The 21,548-nt window shown below is 31.6% G+C and overlaps 1 protein-coding gene, 1 long non-coding RNA gene and 1 pseudogene across 2 annotated transcripts; all 3 read right to left on the bottom strand.

Annotated features, from left to right (window-relative positions):
• Positions 1-5,929: 5,929 nt before the first annotated feature.
• Positions 5,930-13,644, bottom strand: LOC122606465 (annotated as a pseudogene).
• LOC122606466 lies at positions 7,290-7,829 on the bottom strand. Its single transcript, XR_006324912.1, has 3 exons — positions 7,778-7,829; positions 7,492-7,612; positions 7,290-7,377 (listed from the first exon to the last, which is right to left on the bottom strand). It is a non-coding gene; the product is annotated as an uncharacterized LOC122606466 (long non-coding RNA).
• A 1,867-nt stretch (positions 13,645-15,511) lies between the features above and the next one.
• On the bottom strand, positions 15,512-19,960 carry LOC122607026 ((-)-germacrene D synthase-like). The gene is made up of 7 exons (XM_043779945.1): positions 19,839-19,960; positions 17,519-17,789; positions 17,057-17,438; positions 16,676-16,894; positions 16,407-16,545; positions 16,058-16,306; positions 15,512-15,952 (listed from the first exon to the last, which is right to left on the bottom strand). Exons 1-7 carry the CDS (start codon positions 19,923-19,925, stop codon positions 15,656-15,658), a joined length of 1,644 nt encoding a protein of 547 aa, XP_043635880.1. The 5' UTR covers positions 19,926-19,960; the 3' UTR covers positions 15,512-15,655.
• Positions 19,961-21,548: the final 1,588 nt, after the last annotated feature.

Here is a 21,548-nt window from a genome sequence, read left to right as displayed (position 1 = left end):
CGAAGTTTGTGTATATTTTTTTTCCCGGTAAACTAGATTTTTGGCTTGTGTCAAATAAATTGAATATTTATAAAACTTTCAATATAAGATAAATGTTAAATATGTATACTTAAATGTTAAAAATATAGGTAAAGTCAAATTAAATTAATACAATTTTTAAAACATTGAATACATATATTGTATTTCATCTTTTATGATTCGTAGATAATATTTGTTTATATTTTTTGATCTGACATTTTTTTCTTTATTAATCTCTAAAGATACTTTATATCTTATTCGAAATATTACAACGTACAATTACTTGAAAAATGGAGATTGTAGCTAGAAACCAAGTTTAGTAAAAGTAGTAAATAACAATTTACATGACCTTTGTATCTTTTATTTCTTATTCAAAATAATGTATCAACTTGTCATACAAATATATATATATATATATATATATTGATAGGGTGGCAATCAAATGAGAACCAATTTAAAATGAGAACAAATGAGAACATTTAAAAATTACATTTTGATGCATTAAAAGTCCATAAAACTGACATAGTGCATAACTAATTATCATTATTTAAGTGTTTAACAACACATGAATCCGTAAAAATCGAAAAAAATCACGTTTTTTGGATGCATCATTTTGATAATATGCATCCAAGATGGATGCACAAAACAAAAAACGTGATTTTTTCGATTTTGAAGGATCAATGTGTTGTTAAACACTTAAATAATGATAATTAGTTATGCACTGTGTTAGTTTTATGGACTTTTAATGCATCAAAATGATGTTTTTAAGTGTTCTCACCGTTCTTATTTTAAAAGTGTTCTCAATAGAGTGTTACTCTATATTGATATATATATATATACATACATATATATATATATATTGATTGAAGAGCAATATTTAAAGTTCATGATCGAATTAAAAGATAGATTTTGACATATATCTATACTATATTATAAAGCAAAAAGTCTCTATATTTTCAACATTGAACTTAAATTTTCAATATTGATTTTAAGTATTTCCCCAAAATGTTCATCTCATCTATTCTATATTTATCTAAAATAACTAAATTACCCTTTCTCTCTCTTAAAATCTCAACCAATAATTTTTTTTCTCTCCTCCATAAATCATTTATTCCTCCAATTCATTCAAAAAATTTTATCTCAAAAACCATACATCGATAAATTATAGATTTTATATGGGTGTTCTTAAAATTTCGTGTTCTTTCATTAGAGATGTCATTCGATATACTTTCGATGAATTTTTAAATCCGAGGGCGGAAACCGGACGTTAAGGCATTTGGCTATTACACCTCATGAACTATCACACTTTATGACCTATCACCCCACCATCTCGCCGCCGCAATGCGCGGGTAGTTACTCTCGTACCAATAAATGAAAATCGATTTAAATTAACGAAATAATAGTTAATGATTTAAAACTATATAAGTGTTAATATTATACGAAAGAAAAAAAGTTTTAAATATTTTATGAACATTCTTTTTAAACTATATGTTGATTTTCTTAATAACTAAATGTTAAAGAATAGAATAAAAATTTCAAGTTGATGGCTACAAAATGTATAATTAAATAATTAGTAAGACTAAAATGTGTAAACTATTGGTATATATATATATATAATTGTAAATATCTTTAGATAATGAGTAAATATTGGATAATTATATATTATTATTTTTCAATTATAATAATTCATTTGAAACAAAAAAGTTTAACAAATATATATATATATATATATATCTAATTAATAAAACAGTAGTTATCCAAGCATTTTAAGACATCCTCCTTATTATAAAGCTACCCTTAAATATTGTCATATAGGATTTATCATAAGTGGCATCCCAATATTTTTTTACAATATATTTATTTATATTTATAAAAATCATTAAATATATATTTTGATTTTTTTTCCAAAAATACACACATTACTTGTGGTAAATATATTGTTTATTTCTAAACAAATATGTATCTTAATGCTCATCGACACAATTATATAAAATTCTTAGGTTTTCTCTTTAATTTTGTTATTCACCACTTTCAATATGCAAGTTAACCTATTTGTTATATTTTATGTGTTTTATTGCATGTCTTTTTTATTTTTCTTAATTTATTAGTTATGGCATAACTTAATTAAGATCTATCTTTTCTTTGCTTTATTGTTATTGTTACTCAACTACAATAATTTTTTCTTAGATTTTGGGTGACCATTTTTAATGGCAAATCTCATGATGGTTGTTAATCAAAGGTGTTAGTGAAAAATCTTTCATTTATAAATAAATTTTTTGGTTTTAATTAATAATTAACAACATAAATAATAGACTGGGTTCATATATAGTATTAAAGCAGGAAAACAATTTGTTAATAATTGTTAGCATATATATATAATTTTAGCCAACACTTAATTGAACTATATTTTTAAGCAACTGCGCATCGCGCGAGGTAAAAGTCCTAGTATATATATATATATATATATAGTTGCCTTTTATCAACAAACATCCATAATGGCTATCCATAGGCTTTCATGCGTAACTAATTTAGATATACTAACCTTTTACCCGCGTAATGCGGTGGTGTTCATGATGGCGACGATGTTCATGGCGACAATGGTGTGGTAGTCGGGGACGACTGTTGAGTAATGTAGATAATTGATGTAAAAGGATAATGTATCACTGATAGTATAATACTCCGTATATAATTAAGGGTATTTTAGACATTTGTCCCATGTAACTTTTAACATGGAGGCTATTCTTTTTATAATATAAATATAGATTTGTATGTATGTTAAATTTGAATTTTTATATATAAAGATTTCCGTAAATTTTAAATCGTAATTTTCATATTTATGACAGCATCAAATCTTAATGTGATGAAATTGAGCGATGTGATTGGTTAACAAGCTATTAGCTCGGTTATTTTTTTTAACAGTTAATGACACAAATCGTCCTATGGTTTACCGAAATAGTCATGTTTCATCCTTAAAGCTCAAAAACCTCATTGACAGTCCTTTATAGGAAGATAAGATTCGTGTTTAGTCCTTTAACTTGTTGACCGTCATCTCACTTCCGTTAACACTCTCACATGCCTCCCACGTGAGGTGTATTCCAGTCTTTTCCTCCGACTTTGTGATCTCCAAATCTCATCTTCTTAACAGTAGCCTTTTCTTCAAAATAACTACTGGCAATACATTACAACATTGTCGATATCTTAAACTTTCCTCTCAACCATATTATTCTCTCAAATTAAAAACCCATAACAACCCACCAAGGAATCACCACCCTCTTCATCACCATCCACCGTCTTTATTTTTGCACCACCACCATACAATATTCTCTCATATATCAATACCACCGGTCTCCATTTTCGCCCCCATAGATGATGTGGTTAAGCAACTACTTTAAAACCGTCATCGAGAACCATCGGAATAATATTATTGATCCCCATGGGTCTGGTGGTTGTTTTGGTGTTTCTTCTCGGCAACCACCTCCAGCATCCATCCATCCACCGTGGAAACTCAACAATTGAAAATCCAACAGTTGAGGTTCGCCTGAAAATTGAAAATCCCGTATTTAGATTTTTAGGTTGTCTTGATTTCTTGATTCTTGAATTATGTATGACGTTTTTCTTAATTTCTGGATATGGGTATGAATATTTTAGGATTTAGATTTGATTTTGGTTGGTTTGATTTCTTAAGTGTGACAGAGAATGATGATGAAAATGAAGATATGTTAATGTTGAAACAAAAAAACATTACCCGTATTTTCCAACTAATGCAAACACCCCATTTAAAATATCTATATATACATGATATATGATAATTCACCATCTTTTGGAACATTGGAAAAAACAAAAAAAAAAACACTGAACATCCATCAAATGACTCGATAACCCCAACCTTTCAATTTATTTATTTTAATATATATATATATATATATATATATCTAACCTTTAAATTTCCATAAAATAGATATAAAATATATATACAGACAGATCTAGAATATTACCAACCTAGATCTATACCTTTGCTTTTGTTTTGGTCATTCACGTGATGGCAGTTTCGCCTTGCTCCTATCAATAAGCAGGTATTTTTCATTGTTCATAATATCTGGTTATATTAATTTTGGTGGTGATTTTTTTTTCTTCCTCCGATAAACAGTTCCAACGAATCAAGGGAGAAAATAAGATGAAAGTATTAGTGTGGTGGATGGTGAAGATGATGAATGGGATGATACTATATGTGTATAAAAGTAAAAGAAGTATATTAGATCTAGGTTAGTTTTTAGATTTTAGGTTGTTTGACCAGGGAGTGAAAAAAGATGAGGTTTAGAGTTAAAAAGGGCGGAAAAGACTGAAATACCCCTCATGTGGGAGACATATGAGGGTGTTAACGGAGGTGAGATGGCGGTCAACAAGTCAAAAGACTAAATACAAACCTTATCATCTTATAAAGGACTGTCAATGAGGTTTTTAATCTTTAAAGAAGAAATATGACTATTTCAGTAAACCATATGAACAATTCGTGTCATTAACTTTTTTTTAATATATATAAAATTATGTTATATTAAAAGATATTCGTATAGTGTATAAAGAAATATTGTTTGTTGTTTGATTATTATATTTTTAAGGTCATTTTAAAGTGTATAACTTTGTTTCGTTGAATTATAAGTTTGATAATATTATTGATTCTATTATGAATATTTGGTAATAAACTAACTGAATCGTTGTAAAAAAATAAATCTTTTATTATACAAAAGCACAATTGCTGTAATAACTTATTGACCAATGACAACTCTCGGTATCAAAACAAAACAAACCATGCACCAAACTAACTTAATTAGCTAAAAACATGGGTTTTAAAACATTGATTAGCTAAGGTGGTGTTTGTTAGTGAGTTAATATAAAAAGTTATGACTTAATCAAAAATATTTAATGCATTAAGTAATAAAAAGCTGTTTTTATGATTTAATAAACAAAAAATAATTATATTACCTTAATTGATATAGACATTATTTATCCATTTAGTCACTTTATTAATTCAATTACTTAATGGTTAAAAAAACAAACAAATCTTAAAATTGGTTTTTGGACGGAAGTGCTATTTACAAAATTTAGCAATGTGTCTATGTACATTAATAATTGTTATTGTCAAAATCTCGACACTTATATATTATTACGTTAGGTGAAACGATGTGTCGCTAGATCTTCAGAATCATTGGAATGGACCTTTTTAATTTAGTTTTTACGGTTTTACCCAAACTCAAATGAAGAACAAAAACAAATCCAATGAATGTGCTCGATTGACACATACGAAGGATAACAACTGACTGTTGAGTTTGAAGGTGCGATAACTCGAAAAGGTGCTAGCCATTGACCGGATTCTAAACTGACTAGCGAATAATATAAACAACAAGAATATCAAACCCTATTAAAAACGAGATATGACGGAGATGAGACGTAAACAATCGGTGACGGATCAAATGTGCAAAAACAAAACTCTATTTTAAATGGGAACGGGTGTCGAAGGTTATCCAAAGTGTACTTTAATGTTTTTGACATTTTAGATGATATAATGTAAAAGGCCAGACTAATATAGTTTTTGTAAAGCAAAATATGTAATTGTTTCATCATAGTTAACTAAAAGTAAATCAGACAACCCGACTCCGTTCTGTTTGCAAAACATTTAACTTTATTGACTCAACCCGGTTTTAGCCCGTTTATGGACTGGCCCGTCTAAATAACAACTCACTGTTATTTAGAACTACTATAACCAAAATAATAAATATAAATATATATTACTCGTACAAAGCAAACTCCGAATACTTATTTATTATAAGTGACACGTACACAAACTGATAATCGCATAAGCATATATCACAATCGTCCTAGAAACAAAATAATGGAGTTTATTCCTTGAGCCCAAGTACGATAATTAAGTACATGTTAACTTTGATTGCGCGCATTGGTATTTAACAAATGTTGGGGTTGCCCTCAACAATGTTAGACCAAATATATCATTCATGTCCATTTCTTCTCTAGAGTGTGCAAGTTTCCAATCAAAATGGTATACATATGACGCGACTATTAAGCTCACCACCCGATGAGCCAAGGGAATTTCAGGACACATTCTTCGACCCGACCCAAATGGTAGAGATTGAAAGTATTGACCCTTGTAATCAACCTCTTTACCCGAAAACCTTTCAGGCATAAATTGCAATGGTTTTTCCCAATACCTTTGATCGCGCGCTATTGCCCATACATTCACCAAGATTTGTGTGTTTTTTGGGACAATGTATTCACCAAGTTTAACTTCCTTCTCGGTTTTATGTGGTGCTGAAAGAGGTGCAGACAAATGAAGTCTCATGGTTTCTTTAGTCACAGCATGTAAATATGGCAACTTGAGGATCTTGGCTTCCTTGATTTTCCCATCTTCTCTGACTATTGAAGAAACTTCTTCGCGCACCCTTGAGAACATATATAGTAGGATTAAGCAAAAGTTCAGTCATTGCCCATTCTGTTGTATTTGAGCTTGTTTCTGTTCCAGATAAAAGTAAACACTACACACAAATTAAAGAAGAAATCGGTTACTTTGTGTACCAAATCGTATCATTTTACAGCTAGAAATACAAACCAACTTTTAAAAGAACTAGATAAATTGTCCATTTGCTATTTAATATCACTAGTACAAAAAAAAACTATAGAGACCGGTCAAAAGTACTTTAGATACCTGTTTTACAACCAGTCTCTATGGCTACTGATAGAGACCGGTTCCATTTAACCTAACAGGTCTCTATTCTTTATTCCCGCTTATATAATCTTCCCGCCAAACAAATAGAAACCAGTTTTTAATAATTTAACTGGTCTCTAATCTTTCTTTTAGACCTGTTTTTTTATACCCAACCGGTCTCTATTCATTTTTTTAATTTAAAAAAAAAGAACCTGCAGCAAACTTGCCATGGCTGCTGAAACCTACTATGCTATATTTACCAAAACAGAACCTGCTCTCACATCCCAACATTCATACCAAAACAACATATATTGCTCTCAACGTTCATACTAAAACCAAAACACTTGGTCCTCATCAATAGATACCAAAACCAAATTAACTTGATGCTCAATAATAATCCAAACTACTAGTACCTAATGCTCAATCAAACCACTAAATAGAATTTAAAAGCTAAACATCTTTGAAAAACAGAAAACTAAACTAAGTTAATGTTCTTAAAATCATATAAAATTCTTAATAATAAAGTCAAAATTCAATGGATAGTCCATACTTTAGTCGTTTTGAATCGAAATTGCACTTATCCAAAAACACACCATAGCATCCAACTGTGAGTGCTCGTAATGTCTTGTATTATTCCAAGGTATCTACAAATATAATAAGAAAAAAAAGTTTAATATTATTACTTATATATATATATATAGAAGAAAACAAATAGCAAGAACCAAATTAGATAATACAATACATATGAAATTACTTACAAAAGGCGGGAAATCATATCACATAGTAACCACATTCTTGTTGTTGGACGGTTGGACCTAAAGCAGCATACGGTTAGTCGTAATTGTTAGAGTCAAGGCACTCTCGCATAGGTTGGAAACGCTGGAAGAAAGAAAAACAAAACAGGAAGTACACTTAATATGCTTTCTTCAGCATGTGCATAGGCAACAGACCAAGAACACGCTCCATCATTGCAAGATGTTCTACGTTTTCATGAGTATGGAACAAAGCTTCACCCAGTAAAAACATTAAAACAAAGAATTAAACCTGCCGAAAACAATGCGGAGCAACAACTTTTGATTGTAATCCATGATACACCTGTCGAAAACAAACCAAAAAAAAGTCAAAATCAGCCTAATTAGTGCGAAAAAACTGCACAAAAAATTCAGCCCATTTGCTGCTAAAAACTGCTAAAAAAAGTCCATTTGCTGTCCAGAAAAACAGCTCAAAACACAGCATCTTTGCTGTTGAAAACAACCATGAATTTGCACAAAAAACCGCCCAATTACTGTCAAGAAAAACTGCTCAAAACACAGCTTATCTGCTGTCGGAAACAACCATAAATCTGCTAAAAAAACAGAGATAGAAGAAAGCAAAAAAAAAAAAAGTTTGAGGGTGCATGAACAAGAATCAAATGGGATAGTATACACAGCAAAAAATGGAATATAAAGAGCAATAATCACCAAAGAAAAAAAGTAGATTCAGCAAAGGAACCCTTTTTGAATAAGAACTATCCTTTGGTGACCTTGATGAGCCCTAAAACAAAGACAAACCTTGTAAGAAAGAGTGGCAACTTATCCATACCTTGTAGTCAGGCACTTTCACATACTCTCGAGATACCAGAAGAATGTTTACAGGCTTCAGATCACTATGTACCAGCCGCAAATCATGCATGCAAAAGATTTTAAGAAAAGTCAGCAGGACCATTCATTGCAAAAAAGTAACTAGTACCAAAGACATATGCAGGTCCATTTTTCAATGAATCTTATATGCAGGTCATATCAAACAAAGAAAGATAAACAAAGAAAGATAACAAAAAAGTAACTAGTACCAAAGACATTACCAACTAAATATTATAAAACAAGCTCAAAAACATTTTATTCATCGACTGTAAAAAACAAACTTGTATCCTGCGATGGAAAATAACAGTATCGTTCTTGTTATGACGTTCATAAACCAAGCCATCCATGACAACCTCAGAAGCACGTAACTGTAAAAAAGTTAGCTAATTTTATGAATCTGGTAATGTCGAATGATTTAAGTCATTGCAAGTACTATAAGTCAGAACTGAAAGAATCGCACAAAGTGTTCTCAGATATTTACATTTCCAAAATTACTCTATTACAAAAAATAGACTATTACTTTTAATGTTAATATCTAATTTGTTTGGAATAACTTCATAATCACATCTAATACATTTATTATATATAAAATCAAGAAAATAGATTGAAAAAGAATCAGTAGGTCGGCTGCCAAAAGATATTTAATATAAAAATTACCTAAGTTAAACAAAAGGTATGAGGTAATGTACATCAAAGCATCGATCTGCACCAAAACGGTGACTTAACAATATTTCCTACACTCAACAAAGCCCTAAATCACTGTTAAAAAACCAAGTATAAAAAGACACTATAATCAATCTATTAATTTAAGCATAAAATTCTCAAACTCACTATAAAAATAAATAAGAATAAAATCCGATAAATGACTTTAAAATCAATGTAAAGAATACCTTGAAGTAGCTGGGTTGCCGCTGTGATGGAGATTAATCGCTGATGTGGGGATGGAGGCTGATTGCAGTGGTGCGGCTGATAGAGTTAGGTTTTGTTTTTTTTGTCAGATTTAGAGGGATGAGAAAGGGGGGGAAAAATAAGATTTGGGAAAATGAGTTAATTGAAAATTTTTTGGATAAGTGGAGGGAAGTAATGGCGGTTCAATTCATTTAAATTTGGGGAAATATTTTTCTTTTGTGTATGTGTGTTTTTACGAGACGATTTTTTTTTTTTTTTTAATTTTATTGATTTATTCTTTGAACACAATTTTTCTTATTTTGTTATATAATTTTTCGTTTATGTAATTTATTTATTTGGTATTTTTATAAGACAAGCATTAGCCACAAGTTAATATTTTTTTATTCAAGATTTTGTTGCATATATAAAACTAGATCAAACTCACACGTTGTGCGTGATTGACTGAGAACGTAAACCAAAAGTAACTTATAATTACATTGATGGAAAAAGGTAAATTGCAAAGATCAAAAATATATTATCAATGTCTTTTAATTAGTTGTATTCGATGAATATCTACCGTAGTATGCAAAAAATAAATAAATATTAAGTTAGATCAAGTGGTTTGTGCATAATATTAAAAGTCAGAGGTCATGAGTTCAAATCTTGCATTTAGCTTTTTTATTTGCTAATTAAAATTGATTAAAAAGACAAATATCCACGTAGGAAAATAATGACGTGGCAAGTGAAGTGTCACATGAGCATTAGAAAATATAAATTTAAATGTCAATACATCTTAAAAAAACATTAAAATTATCAAAAAATGACACCTAAGCAGAAAGTCTAGTTGGCACGAAAAGAGAAGTGTCACATAGAAAAAAACATATTATCTCTTAGTTATATAGAGAGATTTGTATTTGTTTTAATTTTCAACACAATCTATAAATGTATTATGTTATACAAAGTCACAAATCCATAAAAATTGATTACAGTTTTAAATTAGAGAATGATAGATTTGTCTAATAATTATGTCTAAAATATACCTAAAAATAATATCATGACACATTTCATGATGAATGGTAAGATTATGAGAAAAAAAACACATGATACATGTGTCAAACATCTATGACATTGGTTCCTAGGGTTGAGACATTACTATGAACAACCCTCTATACTTTATCAAAAACTGATCAGCTTCTGGGGCTAATAAGACAAAGGTATCGAAAGAAAAAATGACAAATACATGTTAAATTTCAATACAGGCTTTATCATGTTTGTTAACTTTTAATATGGAAAATATATTTTATCTAACTATAATTCGAAGAATACACTAATTTTTTTGTCGTTCGCTCAAATGAGCTTATTAGGCCCTAAACCTCGTATATTATATCATTGGGCCTAATAGCCCGAATATGTAGTTACACATGTGTAACTCTCGCCGGAGATGGTCGTCGTCGCCGGAGTATCATGGCGGTGGTCGGAGATGATCATGGTGGTGGTCGGAGATGGATGGAAAAAGAAGTGTGTAAGTTAAGTTACACATGTTACACATGTACTACAAATAACCCACCCCTATATATATATATATATATGGATGTAGGAGTGTCTCATCATTGGGCCCAATACATTCACCACTTGTATAAAGGGCTAAATGGGTCGTGTGTGTTCATCATTCACTTATATGGGCTTCTTGGGCCTTAAAACCTTGTTTTGTTATCACATTGGGCCTATTAGGCACAATATGTTTCTCAATCATTGGTTTGAGCTTACATGATTCATTGACAAGTATGGATGTGTGTATATATGTATGTATGTCTAATCGTTGGGCCTATTAGCCCCAATATGTTCACCTTTTGTATAAACGGGCTAAATAAGTTATGTATGTTCGTCATTCACTCAAATGGACCCATTGGGGCCTTGAACCTCGTTTTTTTTAATCTCATTAGGCCTATTGAGGCCAACATGTTTCTCGATCATTCGATTGTGCCTAACATGATGCATCGATAAGTATGAATGTATGGATGTATGTGTGTAATCATTGGGTCTATTGGGCCCCAATATGCTCAACACTTGTACAAATGGGACATATAGGTTGTGTGCAAGGGCAAAGCTTTATTGGGGACCGAGGGCCCCCCGACCCCCATCGTTTATTCGTCCAATAGTGTAACTTAATCCGCTATACCTCTAAAAAATTACTTTTCTTAGTGTTATTTTAAGATATTGTGAGTTTTGGCACCCCTTGAGTATTTTTGTTAGTCTTATTTTTTGGTCTCATTACTTTCATCCCCCCGCGGTTAGATGAGTCAAGATCCACCACTACTGTGTGTGCTTGTTATTCGTAAGAATGGACCCACTTTTCTTATAGTGATATTAAAAAGAACCAAATTAAAATAAAGTAACAAATTTATATCATACAAAACAAAAGATATCTATATATATATACTATCTAATAAAACAAACCATCATTTTTTTTCCTTTAACATTTTTGTCTTTGAAAAATCAAAAATAGCCTTCTCTTTTATTCACTAATCTAAACATCCCTATCTACCCTTAATGAAATAATTTACATTGTAGATCTCCCAACACTTAAAATAACTACAATACCACATTTTACATCACACTACTTTTACATTCACCACCATCACCATCCCCACTGCTGCCCCCACCACCACCACCACCTCCGCCATCACTACCCTACCGCCGCCGCATTACGCAAGCATAAGTCTACTATAAGAAAAGAAAAAAGATATATTAAGAAATCTATATATAAAATTGATATAATAAAATATTAAAATGATTGTGAGGGAGAGATAAAGACCGGTTTGTTATAAATAAAACGGTCTCTATTCATTTTAAGAAAAATAGCATTTAATATTAAGAATAGAGACCGGTTAGATATAAAACAAGAGACCACTTGTTTTGTACGCAACCAGTCTCTATTCTTTTGCAACCGATCTCTATTCCCATGTTAATATAGAGACCAGTTGATTAAGTTTAGGGACCACCATTTTAAAAAGCAACTGATCTCTATTCATTTGACTGGTCTCTATTACCCCAAATTTGTAGTAGTGATAGAAACTAAAACTATACTTCAAATTATAATTAAATTAGTATCATGTTCATTCCATGACAATCATATCTATTAGCGCTTATAGCATCAAAGTATAATAAAAGATTAGCGCTTATAGCATCATATGTATGTACCGACCTGGCGATCCATGTAGAGAGGACTTGTCCTAGCTAAAGGTTTGGTCAAATTAAAACATCAATTCTTCGCAAATATCATGTCGTACAGTGACATGTAGTGAGGACAGTTTGTCCTCGCAAAAAAATGTCTTATATTAGTTCATTTTCATAGTAGTATAGTATTTTTAGGTTTTCAGTTTCTAGCTTTTGATTGGACAGGTACATGTTAAAATTTATGTTAGTAAGAGTTATACATATTTGAACAAGTGTCAAGTTTTATTAGTAACAAAATTTCTTAATTGGTCTTTTGTCCATTTTGATCATATATATAATAAAGAGGAGATTCAAGATTTAATTACCACTAGTAAAGTTTTGATGTGTATAAGATTGAAATCGGCTGCATTATCTTCACTAAAATCTAACATGGAATCCAACATATCACCAAACCTTGGCAACTTGGACTTTCGATGCTTTAACCTTTCACTTATAAACGTCCGATCACGTTGTCAAACCAACCATAAGCAGCCTTGGCCTGTCTTCGTATATTTTGTGGGTCTAATGGCTTCAAGATAGGAAATTTCCCATCGACCTCCATCAATGTCTTCACGGCTCTCTTAAACCCTCCAATATCATCGGACTCGGTAATTAGTCACATTTTGTGAAAGGCGTGTATTGGACATTTGGTTAAGTGCTACTGCGAATGCCAACTTTCCTATATTCACAACCTCATTTTTGAGTGATGACTCCTTAAGAAAATCCAACATCCCCTCCACAACGTTCTCCCAAAGGTCACGAAGGGTGTCAAGTTTGGGCAGATGAGTGAGGCATGTATTGACAACTTTTCTTATGGTTCGCCACTCTTGGTTGGGTGGAACCCATAGGACGGATGTGTCATAGTTCCCCGATGCCGTGACGGCGTCTGGGATCGTACGCCCAGAACAAGTGTCATCGTTGCGTTGGAGAATATCTCTGGCCGCGGCAGGTGTTGACGCCAGCACGTATACTAGTGACTCTTCCCAATTGGATCGTGATAAGAGGACCGTGTATCTTGGAGAGTTTCGCTAGGGACTCATGAGGTTTTTGTCCAATATCAAGAAGGTTTCCGATGATGGGAAGGCCGGTAGGTCCCGGAGGCATTCTCCTTTTACCATATACATCTATGTAATGAAGTAAGAATACCAAGAAAATGATGGAAGCGAGAACCACCAATATGAGTTCCATGGATTTATTTTTGTGGGCTATGTCATTGATGTGTGTAAACCAAAAGATGAAGGTATTTATAGGGGAAATTTTAACCTAAATTGGGTGGTAAAAACAAAGATTGGTTTTGTAGCTATTTAAAATAGGAAAGGGAAGTATGAATGTCTTAAATTTTAAATGGAATTGCATAGATGTAAGGGATTGGCATCACCCATATGGGATGCAGCCTGAAGCCAAGTCGTGTGAGCACCATCGCCGAGGCTGCAGCATGGGCATGTTATGGGGAGGTGTGGATTGCAAAACCGTGTTCAATGTTTGGGATATACAGTAAAGAACAAAACAACCAGATAATTGAAATCTCTGAAAAATGCGTAATCACTTTTATATTGAATCAATATGATGGTTCATCTAAGTTATTTGGATAAAAATCAGGGATTTATAATTTTCATATGCTTGTTCAAAAGAAAAGAACTAGGGAAAGATATCGATCAGAAGAAGAATGTATGTGCGTACAAGAGGTTTTTGGCCCATTAACCCTTTTAGGCCGTTACTTTTGGGTTTTCAAAGTTGTTAAATTAGTCACTCAAATTCTGAAAATTAAATTTTTGAAAGATTTTCACCCTAGTAATTTAATAGACGTGCACCTCGTAACTTCAAATTCTATATGATTTTTATTATGACGATATTGGATTAATCCAATCACACTAAAATACCCAACATTTAATTCCGAGCAAATAAATATTATAATCCATTGAATAAAGATTGAGACAAAATAATGAATAACTACTCAGTTGTAAGCTTACTATTTAAATGGTTGTTAATACATATAACTATATTGAACTAGTACTCTCATAAAGGATGACTGAATATATATTAAGTAGTCTAAGAATGAAAATTTTCATTCATTTTCTATAAGAATAGACCTATGATAATATATTTTGTGTGTATTTCAAGTTTGGACAAAAACGATAGACAAAGAAGATCGACGTAGAAATGGTATAAATACAAAAAAACAACGGCATAAAATATGAACAAATGTACGTCCTAATCCCTATGCATGTCTGTCATTAAAAGTTACACAATCATTCCCTCAACATATAAACCTAGCTACATAAACCATATTAAGTTAGTAGTGAACCACATGCATATAAGTTGGTAAAATATTACCCATTCGAATTTTAATTGTTGAAAGATATCAAAGAGCTAAGTTCGTCATATAAAACTTTATGTTGTGAGTATACTGTGAGAACTACTATTTTTTCTCTCTATTTTTCTTTTTTGGTTGGTTTTTTAATTTTTAATTTTTTAACTTTTTTAAAATAAAAACTCAGTCCCAAAAAAAAAAATTCCTTTTTTTTAAATAAGAGATTATATGGGTGCAGAAACAAAGGGGGTCGGTCTCAACAACATTAATTAGACCAAATGTATTCTAGCATGTGTAAATTTCCAATCGAATCAATGGTAATGAACACACGAACTAATTTACATTCCAATGAACGGAAAGTATTGAAACTTCACGAAACTTAACACAAAGCTAAATGGATCATAAACAAACTTGTAACGAATTTTAGAACGAAGTTCAAAAATACAAATTTCAATTGAAAATGAAGTTTATGAACAAACATTTAAATAAATCGTTAATTATCTCTTAACAAACTAATAGCCGTACAGAATATTCAAGATTGTCAAATTTCAATAGATGACAAAAACTAAAAAGAATATATAATACAAATATACATATATTGCCAGGATTCACATAGCGGAAAAAAATCTATGATGTGGACCCATCCGGATATTGCAGTGCCGGAAATACTAGTTATATAAAATTGTTGTCAGAAAACTTTTTTGACAAAATGCACGTCTTATTTAAATTAAGATATAGAATAAGTTTGAATACAAACTTTACTTAATAAGATAGGAATAAAACATTATTACAAATAAGTCGATGGATTATTACACATACTACAAGATGGAGCTTAATTAAGGCTCAAGGATTATTTTGTAGATTGCGACTTAAATGAAAGATGGAAACTCAAACTGGTATAGGTTGAATGAAACAAGCTTTGATATGATCAATAAATTCTTGTCCAACTTGTGTGAAAGTATCTTCATATTTATATAGGGTATCCATTACGCGTGCCAGGTTGATCACACGCATAATAAGAGGTAGAGGGACATCTTTACATATAAGTAATTCTCGGTTTAACTCTTTCCATGCTTCTTCTACTCCTTGATTCAGTGAATCATAGACACATTTCACTTCAGTGACACCATGTTCCTTCATGTAGCATTCTACAATTGATGCAACATGGTTTCTTTTTTGTTCCACCTACAATTTTGTTTATGATATATCGAGGTTAATCTTACTTTATATTAGCAAGAGATTAGCGCGCGGCTGCTTAATTTACAAATAAATATAATTAGGTGTACTTACCTCGTGACCAACAATATCATCCATAATCCTACAAATTGCTGATGAAGCTTTGACAAGTGGAGGTTCGGCGAGAACCCATTGGAATGACCCGTCTGTGATTATATCACCCATGCCTACAAAACTTGCAATTGTAAGCATTTTGTAGCCGCAACTCATGAATGTAACTGATTTGTGCTCATCCACCGTTGGTATATACCCCTCGTTTCTCCATTTCGCTTCGGTCATGAAATTTCTGATCATTTCTTTCATCTGTATATATATATAATATGTATCAATCAAATGACTTATGTAGTTATGAAATAATAGATCGATCAAACTTAATTAAACAAGCATATATGCTCAATCTAACCGCCTCTTTGGCGTAGTTAAGATAGTGTGCTTTTCCTTCCTTTCCCATGAGTTCCTCCATTTCATGATAAACATCTAAGAGGCCTTTGTATAGCAGTTTCATGTAATCCGGAAGTTCATCAATGCAAGTTATTGACCACCTGTGCTTCATTAACATGAGATTACTTAAGAACTTAAGTGTTAAGATATTTTAAAACTTGTGAACCTACATATGCTCATCAATGAGCTATGCTAGCTAGTTACATATATGTGTGTAATGTATATATGTACCTTTGAACTGCTTGGGTGAAAACATCAAGTTCTTCATAAGTACCATAAGCATCATAAGTATCGTCTAATATTGTTGAAATTGCCATCACTTTAGTTAAGAAAATCCTAGCATGAGAATATTGGGGCTCAAAGTAAACACCTACGATCCAGAAATAGTTTTCAACCAATCTATCTCTCATAAAAGGGAAATTCTTTGGAACATCAAAACATTTCCACCACCTGCGCACAAATGAACATGATAACTATATGAGTAGATCGAACATCTTAAAATTTTGTTAGTAACTTTGACGAATGAAGGATCTAAGAACATTCAAGTTATGAATCATATATTGACTAATGAAGAAAGGAAAACGTATGCAAAGTTCATAGGTGCATGCATACTTGGAAAGTTGGCTAAGCTCCTTCTTATGTAGGGATTGAAGGTGGTTGAACCCCAACTTGGCTAGTTTTAGCAAGGACTTGTTATGAGAAACTTCTTGTTCATAGTAAGGTATGTATTGCAATGCATCTAGTCTTGGCAACCTTCTTTGTACAGGTCGCTCAAGTGCTTCCCGTATTTTCTTGGTGAGAGTACAGCTGCTATGAGGATCATTGGCTATGTTCTCAAGATAACCTTTTGTAGAAACAAGAGCATCATCTAGTACAAATTCGTCTTGCACCCTCATATGTGCTGCCTCATACAACTCAAGTATGCATTCAACATCGTCGGTTACTAATGCTTTCTTAAATAGTCCGTTGTTTCCCTTATACTGGCCAAAAACATCTATGATGTTTCATATAAAAAAAATTCGTCAGATTCTTTTGGAGTAAGTTTGATCAATAAATTCATTTGTACGTACTAACCGCAAGAAACATAAAAACCATGTTGTCTGAGAAGTCGGAACCAAAGGGCAGGGCTACCGCCCTCCCACTCATTGCCATATCTATCAAATATATGTTGCACGGCTTGGTCGACCTCCTTTCCAAAATAGTAGGCTACGCCGAGGCGTTGGATAGCATCTAATAGTTTCAGCAAGTTAGTATGTTGTTTTGGATCTTGTAAGGCCAACAATACTTCATTCTTCACTTCCTTTTTCAATCCTTCGATTATTTCTTCTACAGGAGCTTGATCTTGCTACATTTACTCACAAATCTATCATTAGAGTAATTAATTTTAAGGTTTTTTCTAACACCTAGCACTTTATATGTCGTGAATTGATAAATATATTATTGCACGAGCGAGCGGTGGCAAATCCAAGATATAATATCAAGAGGGTCCTTAATTTACATATATGGGATTTTGATGAAAAGATTTCTAGGTGTCTTGCACAGTGGATCCAGGATTATAACTCATGGGGTCCTGAAATAGTAAGTCTATAATAAGCTATATAAAAACTATGACGATAAATGTTTTCGGCTTTCAAAATAAAGTATGACAAATTATAATTCAATATAATTCAAATGTCAAGTCTAATGAGTTCGATATAATTCAAATGTTTAGTTGTCAAAATCTGCACATATTGGTGCATTGGTTTAGTATGTTTGATGTCAAATTGACGAAGCCCATTTTGAGGGCTTATAGATTGAAATGGGTCAAGTTTTTGATAATATATATCTATTTGTTGAGTTTGAAAGTAGACCCAATGCGATTCGTAACGGTATATAAAATGTTTAGTTTTATCGAATGAAAAGTCGTTTATAAGCTGTTGCGAAAAGTGGCTAAAAAGGTGTTGCAAAATTGGTCCTATAGGTGTTAAAGGCCAATAGGCCTTTTAGCAAACGTTAGTCATCAGCAATGGGCCTGAATTGTCATTTTTGGTCCTTTATAATCGTTTAATGGTCACAACTATCCAAGAATTGTTCCGTTTTTAACGAATGAGGTATACTCGGAAAGGTAAAAGAGTATATTTTACAATGATTATGGGTTTGAGGTCTATATCAGATTTCAAAGAATAACTCATAAGTTGTTGATTAGTTGTGGTTACGGCTTGTTGGCCGTTTCAAGTATATTTACGTGTCGGAATTTATTGTACGTACACGTATATTTTCATGAGAATATCTACGTTTATGTCATTACTCGGTATTAATTTTTATATAAAAAAAGTTTCTCTTTAAGTTGGACTTTACAACATATTAAAAAAGAAATGAGCCCTAAGGGTTTTCATTAACAGTCTGCTGAATTTTCACAGAACAAAGTATAAATTTTAATAAATCAAATTAATTATTAATATTGATAGCCCTCATTAAAAAAACTCTTCATATATAAAAGAAAAGTTCGAATGCAATTAATGATAATACTTACTGGGGTTTGCTAAATACAGCCTTTAAGGCTGTATTTAAGGTGCATAAATTATTTGTACATTTACCATGAAAATCAGGGGGTGGGCTTTTAATATGAAAGGTACAATTATTTTTATGCACGTTAAATACAACCCTTTAAGGCTGTATTTAGCATTTCCCATGCTTATAATATTTGTTCTAGACTTGCAAGTAAGTTGTAGATCACATCACAACGGAATCGCATCTAAAGCGAAAATACAAGCCAATTTAATTAACTTCATTTTTCTCCAGTTTAATTTTTAACCCTCATAGGAATCAACTTTTACTCATTCATCAAGTAAATGACAACAAGAGGTTCTTCTTTAGATCCACATATTCATGTTTGAGAGAAAGAACATTTTTTTTTTTTCAATTTATAAGAGGAGACAAGAAAGATTAGAAGTGTGCAACAACTTCACCTTCTCGAACAAGCTCGATCTATAACTTTATCTCATTTCTCATAAAACATTTTTTTGTCATTATTACTTTCACGCTTAAAAGCAAGTCCTAGTATTATTGACATTTGAATGCCTCACCACGAATTGGAACCAAGAACGGGTCAACGTCGACACTGTATGTCACTGTGCTCTTATATATGGTAATCTCATTATCCAAAAACTTTTTTTTTTCACCAAACATATAGTCTAATGAACATGGCCTATGTTGTTGGAAACTTTCGAATTTCATTGATTACATTACTCAATAATGTGTAATTTTAACTTTACGAACACTGACACATACATTGTCTATTAATAATTAATAAAAGTTGTAGACAGTATTTGTAAAGTTAGAACTACACATTACAAACACTTGCACTTTTAATTGAAGTTATAAAATTAATAAGTTGTAGTGTTAGTGTACAAACCTCACGATGAACGAGAAATTGATCTCCCCAAAGGCTGGGATGAAAATTTGCAACAGGTCGAGTGACCTCTTCTTGAATTCTAGCCATGCGTTGGGTTAGATTTGAATGTGTATTGCATGATAAAACGGATTGTTTAAAAAGGTATTTATAAAGAAGGGTTGAGTAGTCAGGACCGTTAGATTATTGGATATGTAATTGATGCGCTAAATAAATGTGTTAAAAGGAAATAAGGAACAGGAAAAAAAAAAAGATATATTTTTTGCAAGTGGTGTATATTATTTTGTGAGATTGATTGAAAAAAAATGCTAATGATAGTCGTTTTATTTAATATTTATAAAAAATTGTATATTTCATATCAAAACTAATTCATGAATCATGATAAAAGTATAACTATATACAAACTTAATAACAGCTCATAGTTTTGATTTAAAAATAACATCCCTAATAATGTAATTAATACAGTTTTTACCATTTTCTTATGCAGATTATAAATACGAATAATGTCAATCACATAAGAGTGAATATTGGTGGTGGTGACGGTGGTGGGGTGATGTGGGCAAAGATGGTGATAAATGTAAAAGTAATTGATGTTAAAGGTGACATTGTAGTTATTTTAAATGTTGGAGGATCTATAATGTAAATTATTTCATTAAGGATATTATAAATATATTAGATTGAGATGTTTAAAATAGTGAATAAAAAAGAAGGGTGTATTTAGTTTTTCAAAGGTAGAAAGTTTATAAGAAAAAAAAAGGGGTGGGTTGTTTTATTAGATAATATTGATATAGATTATCATTAATAACACTAACATTTTAATTTATTAAGACATTAAATGGTAAACAGAGTAAATAATTAGTTATTTTAAGATAATTGTCAAAAGGGAAATGATTAATCCTCCTAACAAAATAGCCTAAAAATCCTCCTAACTATTGGATGGTGACATATAGAAAAATCAGGGGGCAAGATTAGGAAAGAGAATTAGTGGATACCACATGTCACCTTCTTAAAATGTTAGGAGGATTTTTAGGCTATTTTGTTTGGAGGATTAGTCATTTTTCTTGTCAAAATAATAATAATAATAATAACAAAATATGGAAAATCAAATATAATACCTAAAAAGGTAAAATATAAACACTAACTTTATTACCCTTTTACGTATTGTAGACGAAATTTGAAAATTGACATGTATGGTCATGAACAAGCATGGATTATCTAACCACTTCTGAAAGAAAGAAAAAAAAAATTGTTCAGGTCGTTTTTTGCGGGTTTGAAGCCCTATTATTTTGACGGTGTATGAGGGAGATTTAGATGTAGGTAGACTTTATCTCTACCTAAGTGGGAGACTATTTTCATTTTCTTGGTTAAAAAAAGGCCCTCCATTATATAAGATGAGAATCAAACCCGTGAATAACCATTTTATTGCTTTGCCTTTGGGTGAATAAAGAGTGGGGAATTTACTTAATTTCATGTCTCTTGGAAACAACTAAACAGAGATTTATGTATACTGATAACTTCGTAACGTGAGTACGGTTAAGACTACATAACCTGTACTTCCAAATAACTTACACATTACCTATGTATAACTGGATCTAGGTAAGTGTATACATACTAAATTAAATAATATAGACTTCTAAATGATAAGTTTTATGTGTAAAAAGCATATTGTGAATGTTTTAAAATGAGAGCACTAGAGCAAAAGCTACTGAATAA

This window comes from Erigeron canadensis, chromosome 7 (assembly GCF_010389155.1).
Source record: "Erigeron canadensis isolate Cc75 chromosome 7, C_canadensis_v1, whole genome shotgun sequence".
Classification (NCBI taxonomy): Eukaryota; Viridiplantae; Streptophyta; class Magnoliopsida; order Asterales; family Asteraceae; genus Erigeron; species Erigeron canadensis.
Note: the sequence above shows the minus strand (reverse complement) of the source record. Positions and strands in the feature narration are given on the sequence as shown.

Bases quoted from the DNA above. Each gene is read 5' to 3' on its own strand.
- LOC122607026 (XM_043779945.1), bottom strand. From the start codon at position 19,925: ATGGCTAGAATTCAAGAAGAGGTCACTCGACCTGTTGCAAATTTTCAT. The intron at 16,546-16,675 runs GTACATATATAC...AATGAAGCACAG, and splicing joins TTCACCCAAGCAGTTCAAAG to GTGGTCAATAACTTGCATTG. The intron at 16,307-16,406 runs GTTAGATTGAGC...ATATATATACAG, and splicing joins TTAACTACGCCAAAGAGGCG to ATGAAAGAAATGATCAGAAA.